At 36.5% G+C, this 27,242-nt stretch overlaps 1 protein-coding gene across 3 annotated transcripts in view; it reads left to right on the top strand.

Moving 5' to 3' along the window:
* Positions 1–27,242, top strand: part of SPTLC3 (serine palmitoyltransferase long chain base subunit 3) — an 86,564-nt gene that overhangs the window by 19,045 nt on the left and 40,277 nt on the right. For 2 of the 3 annotated variants that reach the window (XM_035552915.2, XM_035552917.2), the window contains exons 2-4: positions 14,031–14,222; positions 15,763–15,917; positions 16,630–16,778. In XM_035552915.2, coding sequence (XP_035408808.1) covers positions 14,031–14,222; positions 15,763–15,917; positions 16,630–16,778 — 496 coding nt within the window. The remainder of the gene's footprint in view (positions 1–14,030; positions 14,223–15,762; positions 15,918–16,629; positions 16,779–27,242) is intronic. The other variant, XM_035552916.2, reaches the window with a different exon arrangement.

The raw sequence follows: 27,242 nt of genomic DNA, 5'->3' as shown, positions 1-27,242 counted from the left end.
TAATCTGTACAGTCTTTATTAGGTATAACTTTGTTCGCTGATCTGTAAAGTGTACTGAACACATTTAAATTTTCCAAATACAGAGTTGCCAAGAGCCAGAGTCATTTTAATTTATTTTAGTTTTAAACAGAAACTGTATATTCACTTTCTTCTTCTAGCATCCATGGCTTGACGGTTATCTCTGTCTGCTTGCTTGCATTTGACTCTGGAAAATACATTGGCTATTTTCAGAGTATTCATTCTTTTCTGTTCCGCATTCCATGTCACAGTGAGGTTTTTGAACATAAGGTATATCTAACTGATGAACCTAACATGATCTAACTTAATGTTTGACTGCTTTTATCAGTAGAAAGTTCTTTCTCATGTCTAATTTAGGCCACCTTGGCTGTCATTTAACAGTGTTGTATCTTGTCCACCACATAATTCATTCCCTTCCTCTTGCAGTTACCTGTTACATGTTTTAAGACTCTCAAACCACCAGTCCTCAGGCCTTTCTCTTCCCTTTAGACTAAACAATTCAAATTATTTCATTCTTTCCTCATAACTTTCTTTCCGGTCTTTATCTTTCTCTTCCCAGGTCTCTACAGTTGGTTCAAATCTCCGTTCCATATTGCCCAAAGCTGGATGGAGGACTTCAGCAGAGACCTGTATAGTGCTTTGTAACATTAGAGTGCTTTGCCCTTTTGCCCTTAACATCATTTTCTTGAAGGATGGTTGTTTTTAACAATTCATTTTAATATCCCTTCCTATAGAGTTGCATGCTATTTCTGAGTACAGTTGTGCTCTCCTGAAATCTGTTATTCTGCTGTTCCATTTCCTGCTTTTCCTAAGTCCCTTGATTCCTACCATTTTATGATCTTATGATCAGTATAAATGAAAACTTTGAGTTAAGATGCCCTAATGTCTACTTAAACTACTTCCAAGTAATGTTTTCAGTATTATTTTTTAATTTCACCCACCGCAACAGGGGAAGAAGAAATAATGTTAGAGGTGAGAGAGAGAGAGGCTTGTGAAGTGTCCACAACTGTTTTTTGTGGTTTTTTTTTGTTTGTGTTTTTTTGGGGGTTTGTTTTTTTGTTTTCCCATGAGTGATGGAACTATTCATTTTGCATGTCCAAAAACTTCTACTCCAGAAAATTACAATTTGACTACCATGTCTCTCACTTTCCAGATAGGCAAGAGAAAGCACTGACCAAGGCTTGGCATATTCTATACAGGCACTGACTGGTGGGTTGTTACATGTCTATGTGTAATTTACTCCAAGAACGGCCAAAGAGATGAGTTACTGCTGTCTTCTCTGTGTGGATCTGGATCAGTTTAAATTATCAAGGTCAGATTTTCCTGAAGCATTCAGAAAAGCTTATGTCTTGGAAGACCTCAGTTCTTCTGTCAGGTTGAAATTGGTCTATGAATTCAAAAGCTCTTAGAGGGGTACTTGCAAACAGAGGGGCAACATGATAACATAACCCATTGTTTTCTTAGAAAAGTTTTAAATTTTTCACTTCCAAAAGCTAATTCAGATGAGTTTTAGCTGTTTGTCATGCATTTGAAAAGGCACCTTCCTTTGAACCAAACAAAACATGCTTCTGTTACTCTTTTCTTTCAGTGTGCTTACACCTGACTTCTGTCTCTTGAATTTCTGGTGTTCTTCTTCCTAATCCTTCTCTCTTCAGCCAAGAACCACAACTCCCAGATGTTTGCCTCTGGCTAGATGTGTATCTGCTAATGAAAATTAGTACCACATGTTGGGATGAGGACTTCCCTTGTTGTATATATCTAGACTTCTATAAAACCTGAGGAGAGCATTTATTTAAAAATAATTTCTGCAAATGTAGAGGAGGGAGGTTCAGATGAGAGAATGCAAGCCATTCTGATCTTCAGTGTTGCATAATTAGTGGAACAGCTTATAAAAAGAATTTTATTGCATGATGTACTGAAAATAATCATGTACAATTTATTTCTAGATTTTTTTTATTAATCTTCAAGTAATTGAAGTAGAATACATTTCACTATGAGCTCTAAGATTGAGTTAGCCAATTTAATAATGGTTAATGAATGTCATTACAATTAAATAGGCATTAAGCAGTCACCAAGGAATGGATCATCTTTTCAAATTATACCAGGAAGAAATTGGAATTAGTGGGAATAGAGTGCCTCTTGGAGGACTTATTGTACCACCTCTCGGATCCTGGAGGAGTCCTGTGATTTCCTCACAAGTATAGAGGTGGAGATTACTCAATCATAACAGATTGAAATCACCTTTTCTTAATATTTAAAAAATAAATAAAAATAGAGAAGGATGTTACTGTTTCTGCTGTTTTTTAGAAACAAAACAAAAAGAAAAAGCTGAAGAAAGCAATTCATTGTAATCTGTGAAAATACACAGCTTTTCTGCATTAGGGCACAAGTGTAAAAAATATCGGACTGTATTTGTGCCTTAAATGGATGTAAAGATTCTGCAGAATCGTGTCAAGTTTCTCTCTTAGACTTTTTGCAGTATTGTGATAATCTTATTTATTGTTCAGGTACCTCTATTAAGATATTTTAATCGCTTACCTTCTCATATTTAGCTGTCTCACTCAACTTTTCAGTATGTAACCAATGTATTTGTACCTTATGAGAAGCTGCAAGTGTAGAATTTGTTATGGTATGTTTCTTCTCACTACTCTTGTGCTATGAAGTGCGGGATTTAAATATAGTAAGTGGTAATGTAAACTTCACAGTTTTTTCCCTAGTTCTGTCTCTTATTTAAAAAATAAAAAATAAAAATAAAAAATTGGAAATCCACCTCCATTTACGAGGTTGATGTTTCTCTGAAATACACATTTTATTCTACAGAATATTCTCCATAGTCTACAGAAATGTTTATTTCCATTTTTGTAGTACTGAGTTGTACCATATCACACTCATATCTTAATTAGTCAGCAGTTCTGTTTCTGAAGGGATTTCTTGCTGTAGTCTTGAAAGCAACACATGAAGAACTTGTGTAAGCTTCCTATAATTATATTGTTTTTTCTGTATTGCTTACAATTTCAATCCATATTTTATGCAGTGGTACTCATGTGTTTGATCGTTTTCTAGATCATTTTTCCTCCCAGATATTTTACAGCAATGCTTGATGATAGAGGCCTTGCAGCCTCTAAGAAATAATTACATTGGGACTGGTATTGTATACCACCTTGTTCAGATTTTTTTTTTTTCAAAAATGTACTGATTTGAGTTTGTTAGCAATGAATTTCAACTGCTATCCACCTTTGGTGTTGTTCACAATTTATTCAAGTGTTGACTAATAAAAATTAGCCTGTTTTCTATACGTGTTGCATCTGGGCAGCCCTGATCAGGGAAGAAAAATGTACGTGTGGGTGCCTTCGCAATAGCACAAGCCAGATTGTTTAATCATGACACTTAAGGCCAGATTGTGGTGCACAGTTGATTCTAGTCACTTCTCTTGCAAAGAAATCAAGAGGCTATCACAGGATGTGTGGGGAAAAAAAAAAGTGTAATGAGTAATTTGGAACAATTTAATTTAGGAAGTATATTAAAAGTATGCAAAGGAGTAAACAGGCTACAGCTTGCTTGCATAGTTGAAATGGTGGAAGCCATTCCTGTAAAACTGTTTCAGATTAAATATCCATGTGGAATATAGCAAGTTGATTTTTTTTTTTTTTTATGGTAGGTATTAGTATTATTTTAAAAACAAGATAGGAGTTTTGAAAGAAAATGACAGACCTTCAATAAAATCTCACTAGTTGGTGGATCCAGGTTACTCTATAAACTTCTTCTGGGCTTCTTGCAACATAACTTGGACTGCAACCGATCTATCCTCATGTCATGTTATATTAAATGGTACACTGATGTGATCATGTATGCCAGTTCTGATGCTGGCTTTGGTATGATCCATCCCAGTTTAATTATGCCATGAGCACTGCTGCCAAGTTGCCTAACTATTGTTTAAATGAATTCCTTTTGTGTTGCTTAAGACAGTTTCTCTTGTGTTTTAAGGTGTCAAGCTATTCATTTTCTCAACTTTTTTCACTTCGTGATATAATGTGAGACTATAGCCACCTTTAGTGATGGTTGTCTCTCATCTTCCTTAAATTCTTCTATCCTAAAGCTCTGTTTTTTTATTATAAAAATAAAAAGGTTATTTTGAAACCTTTTTTTTTTTTTTTTTTAACTAGAGCTCCTTTTGGATGCTCCTTTTGAATCCTATTCTAGCTCACAAAAGGACATTGTCTACCAGTTTTGCTTTGTTTTCCCTACTGAGCTTTTAATTACCCTACGAAGTTAGCAGCGCATCCTGGTTGCCTCTTTTTGTTCTTGAGAAAATCTGTTTTTCCCCATCATTAAATCTCTTAACTTTTCGATTCTGTTATTTCATCTCCCTCTTTCTTCTTTGTCCATGGTATGCTAGGAGATTCATATTTAAATACCATTATAAAAAAAAATTAATTACCTTGGAAGATATGGCATAAATAGTAAAATTTGTCTGTTTTCATTAAGAAGATTGTCTGATTGCATTAAGAAAATTGGCGATGATTTTCTATCCTCACTTTTCTGAGATATGATAGATAACTCCTTGCGATAACAGGAATGTCTTGCAGAGCATGTTTTCAACTTAACCTGTGCATTGCATTAAAAATAAATGGACTAATGTGCAAATTATTCTAATGATACAACTTTGAGGTAGGAAATGTGAATGCTGTAAATTGTGTTCATGATACTTTCATAAAGGACCCAGTATTCAGTGCCTTCCAGAAGTCTTCTTCAAAACTGGTTCTATCATCTTGGGAGCTAAGGGTGGCCTGAGACTTTCTGAAGCTTTAACACATTAAGTTTGAGCCTTGTTGCGTATTTGGCATGGGAAGTCCAGGGACACATCCATTTTGATAGGAAATGAGTCTCATTATTAAGCTGTTTCTTCTTGTCTCCTGTACAGAATCCTGGCCCCGTTTGAAACCACTGTAGTTTATAATGGGAAAGCACTGGGATCCAACACTGATCCAGTCATGCAAGTTACCGCACAGCATTTGGAGGTTGGACCCAATGATCTCTTGAGGTCCTTTAAAACCCCTACAATTCTGTGATTCTGTGATCTATCTGTTCACCTGCAATGTTTTCCTCACAAGGGAATTTTGTGGTGAGAGCAATGTGATGATAGTTAAAACACTTTCTGGTGTTTTTTGCAAAGTCAGTATGTGGGAAACTGAGCTGGTGGGTTGCTTCACATAGATTTTTAGCGTAGAGCCTGCACTGGGCAAAATCACTAACAGTATGGTTAGATAATATCAAGTATCTTTCTATTCAGTTACATTTTCAGTCACAAAAATGTGTAGAGACTCCACTGAATGACTTCCTAAATGATAAATCATTTGTGGAAGAAATTTCATATGTTAGTAGATCACCACTAGTGTTGCACAGAAATGGAAACCCTTTCAAGTAGTACCACCTTTGACCCTTGTTTTTTTTGTTTTCTGCCATTCATTCTTAAAGCCAAAGCCATGAGATATGAATGATAGGGAGAGATTCTGATGGGGCCAGGCAGTGTGACTCTTGTAGTTCACTATGAGCTTTAGAAATAATAGCAAACGCTTGCTGCAACTCGACGCTAGGAACTATGCCAGAATTCCTGTAACCTAGGCGTCTCATCTCGTTCTTTTGTCTGATTCAACGTGTCTGGCTTTCTACTCTGTAATTGCTGTAAGGTTAGGAAATACCTTCTGGTATGTGTAAGTATCTCCCTGGTTACTGAAGTTCACTGTTATGTCTCTAGTAATTTAAAACTATTAAACTTCATCTTTGCCCTCATCCCTTCCTAGTTATATTGAGTCCACTTTGAATTCTCCAGCAACAATGGCAAGCAGAGTAATAGCTGTATCAGGCCTTTTACATACTCCTTTTTAATTTTAATGTTTCTTGCTATTGCTTGTAATGTACAGATATAAAGTCATTAGAAGAATGTACTATGTGATTTTTTTTTTCCCTGTGTACTGTTTAATGTGTCTTAGTTGGTACTGGATTTTATCTGTTTATACAGCAATTTCAGAAACCTACAGCTCAAAGCAGTGTTTTCTCAAATTTGTATCCTGCTCCTTGTCCCCATCATCACATTGTGCTTTCATGGTTTGCCACTGGCGTGAAAACTCTCCAAAGAAATTCTTCACGTGTGTCCCAAGTCTGTGTGCATGCATCTAAACTTCTTTCCTATAAAGATATGTATGTGGCTTTTCTTTTGACAAATACTGTAGTACAACCTATACTGTACTATAGTACAGTAATTTGACTTACTGGACTAAATTCATAACAGATGAAAATGTGCGGATCGATAAATTTTTGGGAAAACTGCACACAGTTTATCTAGTAGTTGCAAATAACCATTCATTGATGCCAGAACATACAGTGCCTGTAATGTGTGCAGGGATGGAAATACATATCCCGACGCACCAGGCTAAGAGGCAACTTGAATAAGGACGTCTGCATAAAAACTTATAAAGTAAGATGATGAAATGTTCACCTTCCAAGTTCATCTCTGCTCTAGTTTAGATCTTTTATGCCTGTTGTTTCCAAACTTTTGCCAATTTCTTTTCTTCCTGAACCTTATGAGTAAGAATTCTTTGTCTTCCAGCTTCCTATGTTGCATTCAAAAGTATTATTTTATCTCTTTTTATTCCTTATACTGTACAAGGAAGCTGTTTCTAAAATGCTCCATGGTGCCCAGCACTAGCTCTAATTTGTGATAGTGTTCTAGGGGAGGTAACTAGCGACATAAAAGGTGAAATTCCAATTTGTTTTGTTGAGAAAATGTTGAAGTCACATTGAGTATTAATATGCTATGAGATTTTCTTCTGATGTTAAGTAGCATGTATTCTTCATGTAGATTATTGTTCTTACTACAGGCGATATATCTGATAGCAAGGGAATTGTAAAATTGAATATGGAGCAAGTGTTCTTCACAGCAAAGTACTTAGTCCCAAATCTGTGTAGTAAGGATTTTTTTTAATTTTATAACAATGTTTTCTATTTAACAGTATATTTTGAATGATCCTGTCATTCACTGCAGTAGTTTTGTAATACTCATGTTATAGTTGTCTTTGCAGGGCTCCATTAGTTGTTGCTGTAAGAATTTATTACAAGGTGAATGTCTTGGAGTTCCACTTGTGCTTAACTGAAAAAGTGGTGCAAGTTTGGGAAGTGAAGACCACATCTTCTCATCCCCCCCCTCCCTTTTTTTTTTTTTTTTTTTTTTTTTTTTTTTTTTTTTTGCTCTTTGCCCATAGTATGCTGTCATGAATTTGTGCAAGGAAGCTGGAAGTTCTCACTTAGTCATTAGATATAGATTGCAGTTGGTTGGTGGTTGGTTGGTTGATTTTTAAAGTGATTTCACTGGCAAATATGAAAAGTAAGGTGAAAGGACTCAAGCTTCATACAAGCACAAAGTTGCAGAGCAGAACAAGCAGCAGCTCATACTGCTTACAGGGAGCAAACTTCTCAGTTTTTGAGTTGTTAGATTCTAAATCTATAGGAAGTTCAATAGCATATGGATTCCCAAGTTACTCTGAAGGTGTCTTAACTTTCCTAAGTCTTTTGGACAGTCCTGGACATTTTGCTCTGTCATTAGCAATTGCTTCACTACCAGGCGTATTTTTTTTATAAATTTCAGTGGAAAATCAATAACCAGTCTAAATAAGGATTCTGCAGACACAGGAGTAATAACAAAAGTGTGTTTTTTTTTTTTTGGTTGGTTGGTTTGTTTGGTTGGTTGGTTTCTATTTACAGTTTGTGTGAAAATTACACTTTCTTGTGGTTTGATCACATTTTAAGAGGCTGTGGCCTTCATTTTAGCACCTTCTAGACATCAGTTTCACAATCATTTTTAATTTAAGGCTTGTCTGTATAGCTCAGTAAGCTGTGAACTCATTGTGTAGGCATTTTTTGATTTTTTTTAATTTTTTTTAGAGACCTGAACCTGTAAATCGTGAAATGTATTGTAACAGAGAAGAAACAACATGTTTACAGTAAAGGATATCATTGCCAATAACTGAAGAGATTTGGGAAATGATCTCAGTCTGACAATATTATATTCATTATAGGAAACTTCTGATTTTCATAATCTGTTTTCCTTTTTCTTTTCCTGAGGACTGCATGCAATCATTAAGTATCCCACAGTCTCTAATGGATGCTGAGGTATGGTGTTTCTGGGAGAAAGCAGTAGTTGTAGTAGGCTCGTATAGAACAGTTTTATTCTTTGAGACCCAGGCTTCTCGTGACAATGTTCTTTAGGGTACAGAGTTGCACACCAGCCACTTCAAACTCTAACTATCCAGTGGCAAGCTCTGGGTGGGATTCAGGCTGACCATACCCTTCTCGTGGCTGAAATGTGTCACTGTATTATCCCATCTTCAGCTTCTGCTCCAGGAGGGTACAAGCCTCTATAGGTCCTGTGTCTTGCCTGCCATCACCATGTGGTTGTCTCACACATCCTAGGACACCTAAAATCACCTGCATTTAGAGTCTTTCCCCAGATTTTTTTTTTTTCCAGTGTTTGGAAGGAAATGTCTGTTTAGAACTAAACCATCTGCAAGCAACCAGATGGTGCATCAGTGATTATCAGTCTGTGCTCCCATCAGTTCTTGGCTGTAGCAGTGCACTGTCACAATTTGCTCAGGATTTCAGTGGGTTCCTGAAATCTGGCAGGTACTGAGTAAATGTGGCTATCATTTGGCTCATGGTTTTCAACATCTACACCTTTCATATTCATGTCTGTCACAGAAGTTTTATATGGATCACTCAGCTTGCATTGCCTTTTTTTATATAGGTTTTATGCAACAATGTGATAACATCTGATCCAGAAACAGATTAAACTTTCTTCTTAAACCGAGTGAGAGTAAAATAAAGTTTCATCTGTTTCTGGATCAGTTTTTATTTGTTGTGGAGAATTTATATTAAAATACAGACTTTTTTTTATTCTCCTAGTAGTTTTGCTTCAAGGATATAGCTATCTGTACCTAGTACTGCTGTATTGGAAGTGACCATAGCAGGGCACACTTTTTTTTTTTTAATTTTTTGAAAGGGGTTTCAAAAAGCAGATTACAATTTCTGGATTTCTTTACAGCATATGTTGCCTCTACAGAACAGACTTGTGTGAAAACATGAGCACTTGAGTCCTCACAGCTCCAGTCACATGGGTTTATTCCTAACTTATGCTGGTGTGTTTACCTCTTTGCCAGTAAACTATTCACGGCCAGCACACAGATTCAGTAGTGTCACACTATGCCCATGTTGTTCAGTCCTAGCTCTCCACTTTGACATGATTCTGGCTCATGTTGACTAGCACTCTCCCAGAGGCTGCAGGACCTAAATGAAATGAAAATGTCCTTCCTCACTTTCTGGGTAGTATAAACAAATATTTAAGTACTATTCACACTACTGCATAGATATATTTTATTTTTCCTTCCTAATGGAAATCTCATGTTTTGTAACCCCTCCTTTTAAAAGTGTTGCCAGAAGCGTGCTTAGACTTTCAGATTAGTTTACGTGATTCTAAAAGCACTGTTAGATTTGTTGTTAATTTCTCCATTTTAAACCTGAGGGGGTTAAGAGGATATTCTTCATGATAGAAAAGATAGAAATTGTTTCAAAATCATTTTGCTAACTGCAGAATATGGGGATATGAGGTGTATTGCATTTAAAGCTGTTTTTATTGACTGTATTGGCATCGCTCCTGTTGACTTCATTGGCATTAAAATCTTTCCCAGGAATTCTCTTGCTGTGAGTATCTTACTGGAAACCACTTTGCAACTGTGGTTTAAAGCTGCTGCCAAATCTGTTGACATGGATTCTGTATAACTGTGCTGCACACAGAGTTATGAGCTGGAGCTGCCAGTATGACCTTCGGTTGCAAGAGAGCAAAAGGCAGTGTGTTCTAGTAAACTAAATAGACTCAGCACAAGAAAGTTGCATATTATAATCCTGATTGTGCTGTTGGTTTCTGTGAAGCTGATGAAATCCTAGATTTGTCAATCTCAGTGGTAAAATATCTGTTAATTTTGAATTTCATCTATAGGCTCTCTGTCTTGAGTGTCTTTATAACTTGCATTGGTGGATTCCTTGCATTTGTGCCTAGAAAGTACCCTTTCTCTGTTGCAGACTAGTGAGTGACTATTTTGATTTGGAATACTGGCAGAATTTTTTAAACAAGCCAAGAAAACTTGGATTAGCATATCACAAAGTATATTCACTCAAAATTTGTAAAAGAATACAAAAATAAAGCTGCTGAATAACTCTGGGCTGCTGCTTAAATTGGCATTTTCACCGCAGAAATGAAGGGTTGTAAATAAGATACAAATTTTGAAAAGGTGACCAAGGAGTTGCAGAGAATGAAGTCCTCCAGGGACTGGAGCTGTGCTTTCACAATTTTTACCAACAGTCTGGGAAAAAAGGGGTGAGGAGAAATAGGTGATAATAGGTGTTGGCAGTACAGAATTTTTCAGGGTAGTGGAAGATTAATCATGGATAACAACAATCGCAGAAAGTTCTCATAGTAACATTGGATAAAATGGTAGAAAAAATTACATGTCACTAAATAAAAAACAATACATGAATTGGAAGAGGAAAATGATCCTAAAATGCAAAAATAGCAGTGTGCTCTAAAAGAGGTGTTTATTGCAGCTAAGGAAGGATATACTGTAATCACTAGGGATATTTCTGGAACTGAACTGTTGGAAGAAGGCAGATAGAATGTCAGAGATCCTGACAAAAGCAACAGAAAACAAGCCAAAGCATCATTTCCCAATGTGTAAATTGACACTGTGCCCTCCAGTATTGTGTGTAATTTTAATTCCCTTACCCTGCATTACAAAAAGGTATTATTGAACTAAGCAGAGTGAAGAGAAAGTTGAGCGTTACAATATAGATTATTCATTTTTTCCTATGCAAGAAGAAAGACTAATCTAGTCTTAAATAGATTAAGATTCTTCAGTTTGAAAAGGACAAGTGGAGAAGCAGAAGTCATTTGAGTAAAGAGAATGACAGCATAATTTCTCGAACAGAAAAATTGAATAGAGGGCAGTGGTCAGAAAGTAAATTATCAAGTGAAATTTATCAGTTATATAATAAAGAAATATATTTTTTTAAAGATGAAATCGATTATTGAAATTCACAGTTCATATCCACACTATTTGTGGGTTCAAAAGTGAACAAATTCATAGTTATCCCTGATGATGCAATTAATTAAATGTGATGACAGAGTCTTAGGTTCATGAAATATCCAAGCCACAAATTGTTGGAAGTTAGGAGAATATACTCAACAAAGCATCATTCCCTATTTTTGCTTCTAGAATCTTTGCCTTATCTGCTAGGACTGGTACAGGCAGGGCACTAGAAAGCTCCTGTTTTCTACAGATGTTCTTATGGATAGTAGTATAGTTGCAAGTGTACAATTCAGCAGAACACCCAGTGTGTAACTAGTGATCTCTGAATCGCTGCAGGCATTTGTAAGAGATGTTGTATTGGACTGTGGTGCCAGCAACAACCCAACTACATCGGCCTTTGCGGTCCAGGTGCTTAAAATTCACTGTCTCTGATTCCACCTCTTTCTTTATGATAACATATAAAAATGTAAGAGTAACGTAATGCAAAATGCCAATTCAGTATTCATCCACTGACCATTTAGGTTGACTTAAATTGTTGAACGTCATGATCAGTCAGTCCTACCTTTACCCCAGTGCCTGGATTTGAAGTGCTGCACAAAAGCACCCCAATAATCTACTCTCCAGAAGCAGCAAATCCACTTACTTAGGTTATTCCAATGCTTGCACTCTCCTTTTTCATTTCATTTCATTTTCTGGGACTCCAGGAATGGATGAAATGCCCTCTGTTTTCCCCACTTTAGTTTTTAGGTGAGATGTCACTTTTTCTGAATTTGTTTTCCCAGCCTTGTACTGACCTTGCGCTATTTGAAGACTGTTGGTTTTTCATCGTTCATAGACTGTCATGTTTCAGAAAATTTGGGTCACCATTTGACGTCGTGTTCAGTGCTTTATTCCTGTTTATGTGCCATTTACTACTAGCTGTTTGTATTAAGAATAGAAGGTGATGGTGGTTACACCTTTAAATATATATACCATACTGACTGTATAAACCAGGAGCAGCTGAACGCAGAGCATTTTGTTGCAGAAGAGAGTTTTGCAATGCAGGACTCTGATATAAGCCAAAGCTTCTCTGCTCCTTTACAAATAAAATATATAACTGTAAAGTGTATATTAATAAAATTGCTAAACATCATGCTAATTCTCTCCTCTGGACTAAGGTTCATTATCACATCACCACAGCTTGCCAAACTACAACGTCAATGGAATTGCCATAGATGACCTTAAGTATGCTCTTAGCTGGTGGCAAACATAAGGTAATGGGGCTTAGCTTAGTCCTTGATGGAATTTTTGTGTCGTAGTGTACACACAACTCTTGTGGCTTACCTGAAATATGACTTGACCAGGTGTTTAACTCACTCTCATAGAATGTTTTTCATGGTAAATGGGTTGGCCTAAAATAATAATTAGCTTTAGGTAGAGGTGCCTGTGCAGAATTGCTTCAAAGGTCTACACTCACACGGGGAGAAACAGCTCTGCGTTTCTTCTGCCTCAGAGGGTAGTAAGTCTTTCCAAAGTCTGTATGAATTTCTGTTCACCATCACCCTGGAATTTTTTTTCCTTTTTTGGGTTTCTACAAAATCTTTACATTCTATCCTGTATCTTGCATTTTTTGGGAAAACACTGTAAATCCAAGATTGGACAGCAAGCTACAATTGAAATCAAAATCTTCTGAAGATAAAGGCAGCTTAATGCAGTATGCTAGGTCTAGCAAGTGCAGTGAATTTGTGGTTCTTCTTAATATAATTACTGTATTTCAGCTTGCTGCATTGCATAAATAATCTTTTATTTTGGCTCATCCATCCCACAGGCAGTAATGGATTAATACTATTTCTTCATATGGTTGTAGACTTTGCTTTAGAATATGCTCAAAAATTGTCCTTTTTTAACAGAAGGATTACATTTTTATTATTTTTTGAATTTGCAAGTTGGACATTACTAGAAATTAACAGGAAAATGCTGTCATATTTTGTGGAAATAAGGGGTTACTTCTATTTCAAAGAACAATCTGATAAACATTCTGAATATAGGTTGGTCTGAAAAGATTGCAGTTGAAAACTTGAGCTTCTTTCACTTGAGAACTGCCAAAGTTTTAGAATATTTTAGAGACAAACTAATTTTGTCCACACATGGTTGTAAATTTCTAGGAGTCAGTCACAATAGCATGATGAATTCCAGCAAAGGGTGCGCATTTGTCCGTGTGTGTTGCCTTTTGTTTCTTTTTTGTTGTTTTGTAATACCCTTAGAAGTGTGGAAGAGGCAATTGGAAGTATAATTAAAGGCATTTTTTAAGTTGGAACAGAAGTGGGAGGCTGGGATCATTGCTGTTTTGGGTACTTCCTCAGATCTGAAGAACAGTATGGTGAAGGTGCCCTATTTTAGGCAGGATTTCCTGTTTATGGGTTAGCTGCTGTAGCGGGTTACACAAGCCTTCCAGAAGCAGCGTCAGGCCCAGTGTAGGTGAGTTTTCAATGCTGCCCTTCCCTTTTTATAGTTTGGTCTTGCAAGAACAGAGTATTGTGGTTTGCATTTAATCACCTTTGAAATAATTGTCCAATTAAACAATAATATGTTGCCAGTCTTTCATAAGTTTCCAGTGTTTCAAAATAGACAAGGGAGTGGTACTGAAGACGCCTGCAATTGAAGACATTGGTGGAGAGGAGAGAAAATGGAATATATTTGCAGTGATCAGTAGCACCAGCAGTGTTAGAAGCCCTCTCCTTCAAGTACAAATTGCATTATCTGATATGGTGAGAGGTCTAAATGCCTCTCCTGCTTTGTTGTATATTAGAGGAAAAGATTTACTTCAAGGTTTAAGGTTTTGGTATAAACTTTGATCAGCTGAAGTGTTATTAATCACAAGTTTCTGTTCTGTATTTTCAGAAGAATGGTGTATCAAATGGAACTCTCTACAAAAAAACATTTATTGAGCACTTTGAACAGGCACCAATGTATGTTGCAGTTCTTACTTTCGTGGGTTTTGGAGTGGGCACAATATTTGGCTACCTGCGGGATTTTATGAGAGCCTGGGGACTAGAAAAACGTAACATTGCTGAAGAGAGAGAACAACAAAAAGTAGGTATAAAAAAGTATGTATGTATCCACAGCTGAGTTTTCCCCTGCTTGCAAGTTATGTAGAATAACCTAACGAAGTAACAAGTAAGACATCTTTCATCTTAGAGAAGAGCACTGCGTTAGGGATGAGAGGAATGAGGCACACTGCAGTATCATTAAACACATCTGTATGAATACGTACATATATACATATATAAAAAATCATAATTTTTTTATCTTGTTCTAAGAGTGTCAGAATACTGTCAGCAGAATAGAATCTCAGTGTCTTAGGTCAATTCACAGAAAAAGAAAACTCAGAAACCCCTTATTGTTAACTATATCATCTCTCTGTATCTCTTCAACCCCCATCTTTCCTTGTGCTGTCTGGTTGTCTTACCTTGTCCTTTCTAGCAATTGGCAGAACTAACGTCTTTGTGATTGCTCACTTATGTTTGTCAAACTGCTGGTCACAAAGCACTAAGGAATCATTGTCCCAGCACAGAGTCAATGGCGACTGAATTCTTGTGAGTCCTGACCTAGAAACATTTTCAGTCTGCATAGTCTTATGTAAAATTTGCACCTCAGCAAGTTCAATTGCATTCTAACTTCATTTAGATTTTTTGCTGCTCCACCTCCTCTGTGCTGTTTGAACTGTGACTTACTATAGCACCTGGCATAATCGAGGAAAAAAGTAAATAGTGTTACTGTTCCTCTTACAAATAAAATTCCCAAAATAATGTTTTCTGATTTGGCTTCTCAAAGATGCATGCACTCCCAAATGAAATATAATGGTGCAATCCTTATATGAGCGTTCTCTTGGAATATCTTTTTCAATTCACTTATTTTGGCCATTCATGCACTATTTTGATTTCAGACTTACTAGTTAAATCTTGACACCATCCACCATGTATTTACATGCTCAGTTAATTCTCCAGTCTTCTACATATGTAACTACATGCCATGTTATTTTACCAGTCCATTGTATCCGATGTCTAACACAGCTATATTTCTGTTTCATATAAAACTTTGTTTTGATTCTGTATCTTTCTTTTAGTTTAATTTTCAAGTTAAAATCCGTAGATAGAAACTAATCATCAGACAAACTCATTGTCATAACTGCTTGCGTGTCCAGTCTAGACCAATAATGCCCAGACCATTTGGACTAATTTTAACCTAACAAAGCCAACATTCGATGAAATACAGTGAGATATTTCTTTGTTTTCAATCTGCTCTGCACATAGCAAAATGTTCAATTTGAAACGTTTGGATTCTCCAAGTGAGAGTATCATGACTTCATTTCGAACATTCCAAATATTGGAGTGGAGAATTAGGCCAACTTGTGGACCATATGAAGGTTTTTTGTTTGTTTTAAAACAAAAAAAAAAAAAGTAGTTCAAGGTAATTAAATATATTTGCTGATTGGAGTTGTGACATAGGAACATGTGGTTGTTGTAACCCTCTGTTTACCAATGAATCGTTTTTTACTTTGTAATGGGAATGACTTGGGTTCCTTAGCAGAGATTTTCCTAGCAACATAACCCTGTGCATGTTTTCAAACCAGGATTTTGTGCCACTTTATCAAGATTTTGAGAACTTTTACACCAGAAACCTCTATATGAGAATACGTGATAACTGGAATCGTCCAATTTGCAGTGTCCCAGGGCCACAGTTTGACCTCATGGAACGTGTTACAGATGATTACAACTGGACATTTAGGTGAGTCAGTTTACACTCTGCAGGTGTCAGCTCCTTAAGAATTAATCCTGATACATCTGCAAAGCACAGAAAGGTGCATCTAGCCCATAATACCTAAATCCTAGATATATCCATTAGCACTTTTTTTTTTTCAAAATCAATACAGTTCTGACAATCTGTCACCTTTCTTCTGAATATTGTTTGGCAATGCAATGTGGAAGGCACTGAACTCTATCAGAAGTGAGATTTGTTTGACTATGTCAGCACAAGTAAAACAGCTTATGCTTCATTTATAATAGATCTTTAGTCAGAATATTGCAACTAAGTTTGTTGTATCCCTTGGTTAGGATTTAAATAATAATTTCTTGCATTGCATAAGTGCTCCTTCTAACTTGCATAGTGAGTCTCTGGCAGTGAGTTTTAAGCAGTTTACAACTTGAAGATTTCAGTATATCCCAACTGTTATTGAGTTAAATGATATGAAAATTTACCATATAGACAATTTGTAGGTTGGCTACACTAACAATGATTTTTTTGGTTTGGTCCATGAAATTGCTATTTCACCTGGCAAAAAAGGGAAAGGCTGGAAAACCTTGTAGGAAGTTAATGATATAAGGATTGTCAATTCCAAATATGAACCTGACAGTGGAACAAAATTTGGGATTTTTTTTCTTTTTTGTTTAGTGAGCATGGGAGGGTTGCAGCATTCTTTAAAATTTGCTTTGATTTATAGGTTCACAGGAAGAACTATCAAGAATGTAATCAATATGGGTTCTTATAACTACCTCGGCTTTGCAGAAACAGAACCTAATGCTTTGAAAACTGTAACCAAAGAGTTACAAAAGTATGGAACAGGAATCTGCAGTACCAGACAAGAAATGGGTGAGTAAACAGCTAGATGGCCATTAAAGTTTCTGTAACTGTATGATTTTTTGTACAGGTATCTTGAAGGAACTGGAAACTTAGAGAATTTTAATCATATCAACAAGTACTTGTTTGACTATTAACAGTGATATTTTATTAATTATCATGTAAGGATTTTTTTCAAAGGAGAAAATATTACTCTTAAATATTACTCTAAAAATATTACTATTTTTTAGAAAAGTAAAAATTTCCAGTGTGCATGTAAGGAAGAGAGTCCGGAAGGTTTCATCTCACTTTTTTGAGTTGATATGTCCTTTAAGAAATAAATGTGTTTTCACTTTCTAGGCTGCATGTGGTGTTATCTTCAATCCTATATTTTTATACAAATCCTTTTACCGAACCATTATTAAATGTGGATATGATTATGCATTTCTAATAGTGCAATCAGCCTGCATTTCAGAGAAAGCAATTTCCATCCATGAAACTCAGGAGGAGGTTTTCCTTTAGGCTTTAACTTTCTTGGGAGCTGTCAAAAGAGAACAGTAGGCTTCACAGCATGAAGAAGTCCTTTATAGACTTTTTTTTATCCAACAACCTGATTTTTTTTTTTTTTTTGCATTTTGTATCTCTCAAAGCAAATTTTTTTCCTTCCAAAATCTCATGAAAAACAAACTCTCATTTCTTTCTTTTATTTTAAGTCTCATTTCCAGACCAAAAAAAAAAAAAAAAAAAACCAAAACAAAACTTGTCATTACTTATCTTGTCATCATGGTTTGATTTTTCAGTAATAAAATTGTCATTGACAACACACTGGGAGGGTTTAGAGATTGACCCTACTTTCTTTTTGTAGGTGACCCATGTGGTGACTGCAATATATTGTTTAACCTGAATTGCATGTATGCTTGAAAGTTGTCACCACTACTAGTCATCTAAGGTATTCAAGGAACATTTCTATGTGTCTTTTTGCCTTGAGTTCTATTTTGTCTGAGAATGTTTTGGGTTGTTTTCAGTACTTCAAAGAATATGTCTGGTGTTTGTCATTCTTTATCTTTTGCTTTTGGAATTCTTTGATTTGGAAGACTTGCGATGACTTTTAGCTTATTCTTACAAAAAAAAAAAAAAACTGTCTTCAAATATTAAGTCATAGAATCATTTCTGTTGAAAAAGGCCTTTAAGATCATCAAGCCCAACCATCCACCTAACGCTTCAAGTCCACTGCTAAACTATGTCCCTGTGCACCACATCTATGTGTCTTTTAGATGTTACTGCTTATCTCCATCTAGTCTGTTTCAACAGCCACAGTGTGCAGATTTCTAGGACTTTATCTGAATTACTGTTCAATAATCCTGCAGTGAATTTTAGGGAGCAGATGCGATGAGAGGATTTATCAAAATAGAGAAGCACTGTGTTAAGACCTGGCTTAAGTCACATGGAGGAGCAGTCATAGCATTTTTCCCCAGGCAGCTAGTAGAGGTCCTGTGCTTCTGTGGTCAGTGGAGAGACAAAAGCTGCTGTGCAGAGCAGTTCTGCACAATGGTTACTTCAGTGGCCCTGGCTCTGCTGGAACCTGTCTATCTCCAATAAATTTATAAAACAAGTTAAGGAAAATAGCTGCTTATTACCAGTGTGGATACCCTCTTTCTTTTCCCCATGTGTGCTGCTTCTCCTTCATATTCAAGGAGATTTGAAAAGTTCTGTCTAAATTTTTCTTTGCTTGTTTTATAATATATGCATACTCTTTTAGAAGAAAGGGAAGGGTTTACTCTCTGAAAGGTTTCTTCTTTAATTACGTGCCATCTTCATCTTAGTAAAATAGAACAGAATGATTTTGTTCTTAGGCAGATAACATTTCAAAACTTTAACTTGGCCACACAAAAATAACTGAAGTGGTGTGAAGTATGAATACAGTCAGCTGTAGGAGCCTGTAGACTGTAAATTGACTATCCTAATTCAAGGAAGCATTTAAACATATTAGTAATTTCAAGCTAATTAGCTTTAAATGTGCTGTTCTGCTTATGTGCATTTAAGGGTCTGGCATGCTCAGGGCTTTACCAAGATCCCTTTCAAAGCGGTGATAGGTTTCTTTTTATAAGAAGGATCATTCCGCTACTTTGAGAAGATTTCAGAGAGAGGGGAAAATAAAAAATTAAAAAAAAAAAAAAAAGAAACACAATGATTGAGTGATGTTTGAAAGAATACATGATGATAAAACTGTCCTCTGTGGTCTAAACTCCCCCTTTCCTAACTGCAGATTGTGGAATGTTGTCACATCAGAACGTTGTTGCAGGCAGTTTGCTCTCAGAATAAGTTAATATGAAAGTTTTAACATATCATTTTTATATTTACAAAACACTATTTTATTAAGGAAATGTAGTGAATGTAAAACAGTTACTGTCTCGGAAAAGTAACTTCAGACTGTGTCTAAACATAGTTCAGAAATTAACTTCAGTGAGAACTGTGAAGCCCTGCTCATGTTTTCTCTAAAATAATAATCCATATGTCAATTGAACAGACATTCCTGGTTAAGTACAAAAGCATAGGAACCTGATAAAAACAGCATCTGACCTTCTAGATTTGCTCTCCATAAGAAGATTCTAGGCTTTTTTCACCATTTTTAATCCTGTGTTCTTTTTTAATTATAATAATAATAAATCACTTTCTTAGCATAACAGTGTAATTTAAGACACATTCCTGAGGCTTTTGTGGGACTTGCAATCTGAAAGAAAAATATTTTTTTCTTTTTTTTAGCCCAAGCAAACTATCGTCCCTTAGGAACAAGATCTTAGGCTTATAAGTAGTAGTTCTGTGAAAGCATTAGCTGCTTGTTTGATGGTCAGAAAACAAACCAAATGCTAGAAATAATTAGGAAGTGAACAGAAAGTTAACCATAGAATCTCCATATGCTACTATATAAAAGCATAGTTTGCTGTCATCTTAAGTACTTTGCGCAATTTTGGTCAAAAACATTCAGCAGAACTGGAACGTGTCAGAAAAGGGCAAAAAGTATCATCAAAAAAAAAAGCTCAAACAAAAAAAAGCTCAAAAAACAAAAGCTCAAACAGCTTCTGGGTAAAGAACTACTGAGCTAACTGTCTTCAGCTGTCAGAAATGCCAGGCATTAGGCTTGGAAAGAGCCTGGGGGGGAATTACAGAAGTCTTCAAACTGATGTGTGACATGGAAGAGTGGACAGACTTGGCTGTTGATTCTCTTCCACTACAAGACTTACAGGACTTTGTATGAAGTTGGTAGGAGATTTCCATCTAAATACAGGAGGCAGCTCTTCAACCAGGAGTCTTGCAGACCTGAGAAACTCATTGCAAATACGGCTTTAGATGCCAAAACTTAACACTTCGTTGAATTCCAGGAGACACAAGCTATGTACAGAGCAGCACCATTGATAGCTACAAAAAATACCAGAACTCTTATCTGATTAAGGATATCCTTTTGCTGAGATTAGTTAGAAGCTGGGATGCTATTTTTATGTATATATGTGTGTATGTATATGCTTTTCCTGCTTTCGTTCTTCACTAGACATTGATACAAGATGACTGTCAGATGAAAAGTAATGGGCTAAGGGGACCTTTCATGTGGCACAGTGCATCTAATACTAGTTGCTTAGCACTATTTTGTGTAATTAGTTTAGTATTATTGCTAATGTGCGTATGACTATTGTTGTACAATCATTAACACTGTACCTGTGGACTAGCAAATCATGATACAAATTTGACTTGAATCGGGAATGTGCACATATTCAGATTTCTAAAAAGTTAGATGTTATGATAAGGGTAGGGTATAAGGAACCAAGGAAGCTGTGTTCATAAGGTTAGTAACCCGTCTCTCTTCAGCCTTTCTGAGGACACAAAGGTTAAAAAATTAAGGGAGGAGACTTGAGAAACCAACAAGAAAGTGGGGCACATATACTTGGAGCATGTCTTCTTAGAGCAGTAGCTTGAGTGAATGTGTGAAAGTGGCTATCTACAGATGGCAAAAGATTCTAGCATCATGGTCTGCTTAGAGGTGAAAGACTTTTTTGTTCTGCATGGCATATGTGATGGAATTAGTCCCTGAAGGATTTTGAGGGTGAAAATTTAAGTATAAGTGAAATTCTTTAGGAATGTTCAGAGGAGGTAGAGATGTAGAATGAGGACCTTCTTAGTCGGAGGGACAAGCTGGGAGAAATGATAAAAGCATTTGTGTGCAATGGTAAGAGCATTCTGAGGGCATCTGGGAATGGGAAGGTTAAACTTACTGAAGCCAGAGGAAAAGATGCTGCATTAACTGTCTGAGGTGTCAAGAGAGGATACAAGAGAGACCTGCACCCACCATACCTGACAAAACTGACCATGGGCATAATTTAAATTAAAATAGCTTTTTGCCAGCAGCAGTCTCTTACAGGTGCAGAAGAAGTCCATTTTTCATTTGACTAGCATTTTTAGCATTTGACTAGGGAATCAATTTGGACAGGAAAAAGTAGGAAGTTCTGTTTTCCACTGTTACAGGAATAAAAACTGGATCTGAGGCAATAATTTTTGAATGCTGAAGGATTTAAGTAACTAAAAACCACCTACTCAAGTAATTGGAGTACTCAGAACATTTAATTTCATGGAAATAATTTCAAGCAAACTAACAAAAAACTGTTTTATTTGTTTTAATCTTCTCAGAAGTGTTATTTTTAGCATAATAAAAACACTAACAAATAGGTATCCAAATAAGTTAGAAATAGCATGTATTCCCTCTATATGGTGAAAAGAATGACAGCTTGAATGTAAAGTCTTTTCCTTCCTTGCAAATCAATGCATTTTAATGGCTAGAGTGGGAGTTGGCCACTGCTGGAGACAGGCTCACAAGCCTTTTGTCTGAGCACATCCTGTCATTCTTATGTTTATGGTCAGACTTTTCAATGGAATGTAACTTCAAATTAAGGGGAAATTATGCAAATGTCTGCAAAATGGTTATTTAAAGCTGTTTCTCGCTTGCTGATTGCAGATGAGAATAAAATCGGTAATTTAAAACTTTTTTTTTTAATAAAGCAGATTATTGTGCCTTAACCACTCCCAGGCTTATTGCCAGGGCTGTGACAGGGCTGTCACGTGAGCGGTTAGTAGTTCTAGTGCTCTATTTATCTAACTCACCATGATTCCTTATGGAGATGATATACATGAGTAACAGGAGCAAATGTATCATTAGTGCTATTTAAGCAGCCAAGCAGGATTACTGCCTGTTTGAAATCCTTCTCCTGTGATTAAGTCTTGGACCAAAAGACAAGACGGAGCCTGCACAGAACATTTGCAGGATGATTCATTCTGGAGGGCATGGTTAGGAGCTTACCTTTAAATGCCTACCTTGCACGTGGTTGTATGGCTTTTTGTTTGTTTGACGATTTTTGATATTTGATTATCCAATTTCTAAAAAGCAGATCAGAAAGCCTGTGCCAACATTTAAATTACAAAGGTAGTTTCATCCCCTTCACATCCTTCCATTAGGTTTTAAGGCCTAATAGGAATTTCTAGTAGCAAATTCAAGAAGGTATAAATAGTTGTTTTTTCTTTTATACCATTTCATAGCTTTAATAAAAGCAAGGGCCTGTTTTAAATTCAGTATTGAACACACAGAGAAATAAATGGTTCATTTTTCAGTTAGGAGGAAATGATAAGGAACTAAAGTTCCTATAGTTCAGAGTTTCCAGGTAGAAACTTAAGGAAAAAATGCAGTCATATTAAATGAGAATTAGTGTGTATGTATATTTCATAATCTCAGCTTTCTGGTAGGACAGAGTATAGATTAGGAAACAGTTAACAAGGAATTTTCCTTCTTTGTCATCTGCTACCATCATTTTCCTTTTTTTTGCCTAGCCTCCCATAAATAACTAATGCAACTTAAAATCGAAGGGCCAGGTTTGCTTCTGGTATTTCACCACTGCACAAGAATGCTTTGTAAAGCATGATTAAGCTCCAAACAGTCTGATTTCCAGCAGGTGGAACTGAAGGCATCAGGAGTAAATAAGGGTTGTGTGGTCTGTTTTAAACCTAAAAGATCTCCAATATATAGTGTTATCTATGTATGTACAGATATTTATACACTTAAGGTGCTGCTGTCCGTTCTCTGGCACTAGACAGGTTGGACTTCAGCTGTGTTTTTATAAAGGTAGGCAAAATCCAAGAAAATGAAAAGATCCAAACTAAACTGGAAGTTTTGTTAAAATCAATCTCCTCTTTTCTGAGAATCAGTAAGTAACACAGGTAAATTATTGGATCTGTGACACCTGTGGTATCTTTTTGGTATGGAAGCCCCGTGAGCTGAGAGCAAAATTAAGAATATGTGAACACTTTCCTTTATTTCAAATGCTTCCTCAAACCCCACTTCTTTAGGGGCTCTTTCATACACACGCAGTCGTAAATGAGGCATTTGCATAACACTGCTACGTGCTCCTCTGCTTCTCATCACTGTATATCATCCAACAAGTTTAGGCTTTGCTCCTCTTAGTGGGCTCTGTGTGACAGTGATGCCATCTGGATCATCCAGTTTTGTAGAGTTATGTGAAAAAGTAATACACGTACTACATCTTCTTTCTTCATCTTCCAGTAATAACTTATTTAATCTTCCTTTGTAAAAATGTGTATGTGTTTCAGTATTTTTTTTTTTTTTTTTATCTCTGACAAATACCTTACCAGAATGAGTTTGTGACCTGAAGTTTCCAGTGTGGCAGGGATGTTTAGGTGTCTTGTTTTGTTCCCCATGCAGCTAAAGGTACCTCTGACAAACCATCGTTTTCATAGAGTAATGGTTCTTATTCTCATTGACAAGTCATATCAGGATTCCCAGTTGCTGTCCATATGTGGAATTGACTTTTATGGGAATCTGTTCTTTTTCTTTCAGTGGCTTCCTGTTTTTATCAGTTTACTCATCTAGCTTTTGTTTATCTTGAAGCAAACAGACATTTTCCTTTATTCCCTGGGTTTCAGAAATCAAAATGAAAAATTGTATTAAAAGATACTGCTGCCAATGTTCGCAGTGTAACCAGTACATGTCATTAGTGTGTAAGAACCTGAAAGACTTTATTGGGCAGAGTGAACAGTGGTATTACCCACCATATTCAAGCTGAAGGAAGTGTCAAAGCTCAATAATAAAATATGTGGACTGGGGGAAGTGAATTTTCAAGCTTTTTGTATCCAGTAGACTGACAGTGACTTTCAGTCCAAGAGCGTGGGTAAGACTATGAAAGCCTGCCCCAGCAGAGTATGGTTTGTGTTCCCTGTCCCCAAAATGCGGTGGCAAGTTAAGGGAGGGAACTAGGTCACCAGCATTTGAAAAGGAGGGGATTTACTTTGAAAAGGGTGGGAATCTGCGGAGGCAGCTAATATTGTGAAAGTCCCCACTTTTGATAAGATCTTTGATTTTTCTTTCCATAACATCTATATAATCTTGAAACAAAACACCTGCTGTCCTCTATTGCATACAATTGTTCACGAGGGAGGAATAACTTTCAAAAGAAACTAATTTGTCTCTTAAAGGTGCAGGTAGGTTTCTCTTTTTCTTTTTTACCCTAAATCTTTCACAGTAGGATGATGTATATTTAGTTATATCCCATTTCTCAGGTCAAACCAAGCTGTAGTCAATGTAAAAATAAAAAATCAGAGCAAGAAGAGTATGGGGAAAAATTTCTAATGTCTGTATTTATGTATAGGACAAGTATAGAAGGTATCCATTTACACAGTGTACCCATGTATTAATAACAATATACCTAGTATACCAATTTGCATTCACTAGGTCATGATGCTGGTCTGAATCCAGCACAATAGAAGACATTTTCAGGGTTCTGATACCTGAGTTGGTACTGATAAGGTTGTGTTCAATGAAGACCACTGTAATTACTGTCTTTCTTATGTAGCTTGAGACATAGCAGCTTGTGCCTGTGGGAAGTTCCTTCAAATCAGATTTGCATCAGTCTGGTAGTGCTGCTTGTGCTTTTTGGGGTTGTTTCTGTGACCAGCTGGGAGTGCTAGTGGACAAGTCCTGTTCCAATAAAGCACATCTATTCTCTCATTTTTCCCCCAGTGGAAATGGTTGTGATATAATTGTTGCAGTTTACATGATGCCCAAGGAGTGACCTGTGATGGAGAAATCTTCTGATGTGATTAAATAATTGCATAACTCATTAAATAAATACCCCTTTTACTCTAAAACTGGGAAAATGTACTCTGGTATGCTTTTTCAGATCTGTTCTTCCCAATGTATATGGCTATCACTAACCTGCTCCTGTCAGTATGGGTATTTATCATATTGCTCCTCCAGCACCTCACCTTACCCACCTACCACCTACAGTATTGCCATTCTGATTAAAGTAATTCAAACCTAGGGCTGATTTTGCAAATCCTTGTCATTCAGGTTTTGGTGTTGCTAAACCAACCTCTATTGATTCCAATTTGTAGTCCAGGATTTGTAGACAATAGTGATATATGGTATCATCTATGTTCAATGTGTTAAGGTTAGTAGATAATAAGTAGGAATAGGTCACTTTCAGAATGTCTGATTCTTCTGCATCAAGCAATCATTAAAAATGGGTCAAAAGTGTGCTGTTCCTTTCTGGTTCATCTAATAGATGTTTGACCAGAATAATTTGTAGTGAGTCAGGCACTCCTTATTTGTAAAAACAGAAAACATGTTGCAACCCCAAAAAGCAATTTAACTCCACCCCAGTAGTTTCAGATTTACCCCGGTAGAGTCAGGGACAATTTTCTCATGCTTTAAAATGACTGCCTTGCAAAGCGTGCACTGCTTGTTTCTCATGCTTTCACAAACCTACTTTTGATTCAGTCTGTCAACACAGTGTGGTTGGCTCCAAAACTTTATTTTCAAACCTCATCTTCTCTTCATCTGTCCATAGCCATCCAGTGACAAAATAGTATCTGCAAGGAGCACTAGTGCAGTTGGAGGGAAAAAATAAAACACAGAGCTAACTAGAAATATACCCTGAGACCTACTGGGCTTACAAGTCAAGGCATAGAGCCTCCCACATACGTGGTTGTGACCTGTCCAGCAGACAGCTCAGTTCTGAAACTGTCTTTTCTGTTTTGTGGAGCTCAGCTACTAAGCACTGGCTGTTTGCAGGGCTGGCACATATCCATGCACATCCTGGGATCTACAAGTACAAAAAGTAGCCATCCTTGAGGAGCTTCATGCACAGTCAGCTCACATTTACTGGAGGTTCTAGATATTTAATGAGGAAAAAATTAACAAAACCACTACTTTGCTGCAATAGCTGAGTTAGTACTGCTGCTGCCATTTTGTTTTTGTTGTTTTTACTGAGCTTCCCTCCATGATAAAGGTAAGATCATCTTCCTGACTTGACATTCTTGTCAAGGCACTCAGACAAGCTTCTGCTTTCCTCCATTTTTCTGCCCTTTGGCCATCACAGTAAACACAGATTTCTTATTCTCATTAATTGTAATTCATTTTACCTATATTATTGTGACATTGATTTGTGCATCTCAAGTGAGGTGAGATGTTCACTTCCTCAATATTTTCTTCTGTTCCCTGTTTATTCATAGGAGAAATGCTGTCAGAATCCACAGGCCACTCTTTTTTTTTCCCGTGTATCACCCTGTAAGAATTCCTCTTGCCTTGCTACCTGCAATGCACAGCCAGCCAAAGACTAGAGAGTTGGCAAGCTGAGATGATTCATTACTGTTCAAAGTTAGTTGTTATCTTAATCTCTTTAACACTGCTCCCCTGTTTGTTCCCCTTTGTATTTTGTTGTCCTCCTTTGTGAGTTGGTGGGGAAAGATACTGCTTTTGTTGGACAGTTGGAGCACATTTTTGATTTGGAGCCTCCAGGCAGTAATATTAGATAAGTAACACGCAATAAAGAAGGCTCTCCAGTTGTTGCCTTGGCATTTGTTTGACTGATGAGAGGGAAGAAAGAAGAACGGATGTCACTTATGAAGAGTGGCATGGCTTCTACCTTCCAGAGTACAAAAAGATGGAGAAAACTTTCATTTGCCTATCCATATAACATCATCATTAAAAATTTTGTATACATACGTACAGGCACATGAGAAAAAATGGAAGAATTTAATTGTAGTAATTTTCTGCTTTCTCATCCAAAAAGCACTCAAGCATGTTCAAGTTGTTTGTCCTACGCTTCCTGTAAAAAGGAGGAGGGCTTTTTCCTCACTAAGAGAGGAGTAGGGAGAGGAAGCAGAAAATGACTCTTCAGGATAAACTACATCAAAAGTTGTTGCTATGGGAAATGGAACCTTTTTTTTTCCCCCAAAACAACTGCTTTCCTACCTTAACAGTAACAATATTTTTAGCGTTAGTAATAGCTTGTTTGCATCCTTGCTTTTTCTTGTTTTATTCCACATGCACCAGATATAAATGGAAAAACTTAATTAGAACTAAAAAAAAATATAGGTTAATGACAGTCTTCTCGACTGTTCTTTTGTATGTTTTATGTCCTTAGAATTAAAAACTTTCAGTCT

Source organism: Cygnus atratus, chromosome 3 (assembly GCF_013377495.2).
Source record: "Cygnus atratus isolate AKBS03 ecotype Queensland, Australia chromosome 3, CAtr_DNAZoo_HiC_assembly, whole genome shotgun sequence".
In the NCBI taxonomy this organism is placed as follows: Eukaryota; Metazoa; Chordata; class Aves; order Anseriformes; family Anatidae; genus Cygnus; species Cygnus atratus.
The sequence above is the reverse complement of the archived record's forward strand: the minus strand, read 5'-3'. Positions and strand labels throughout refer to the sequence as shown.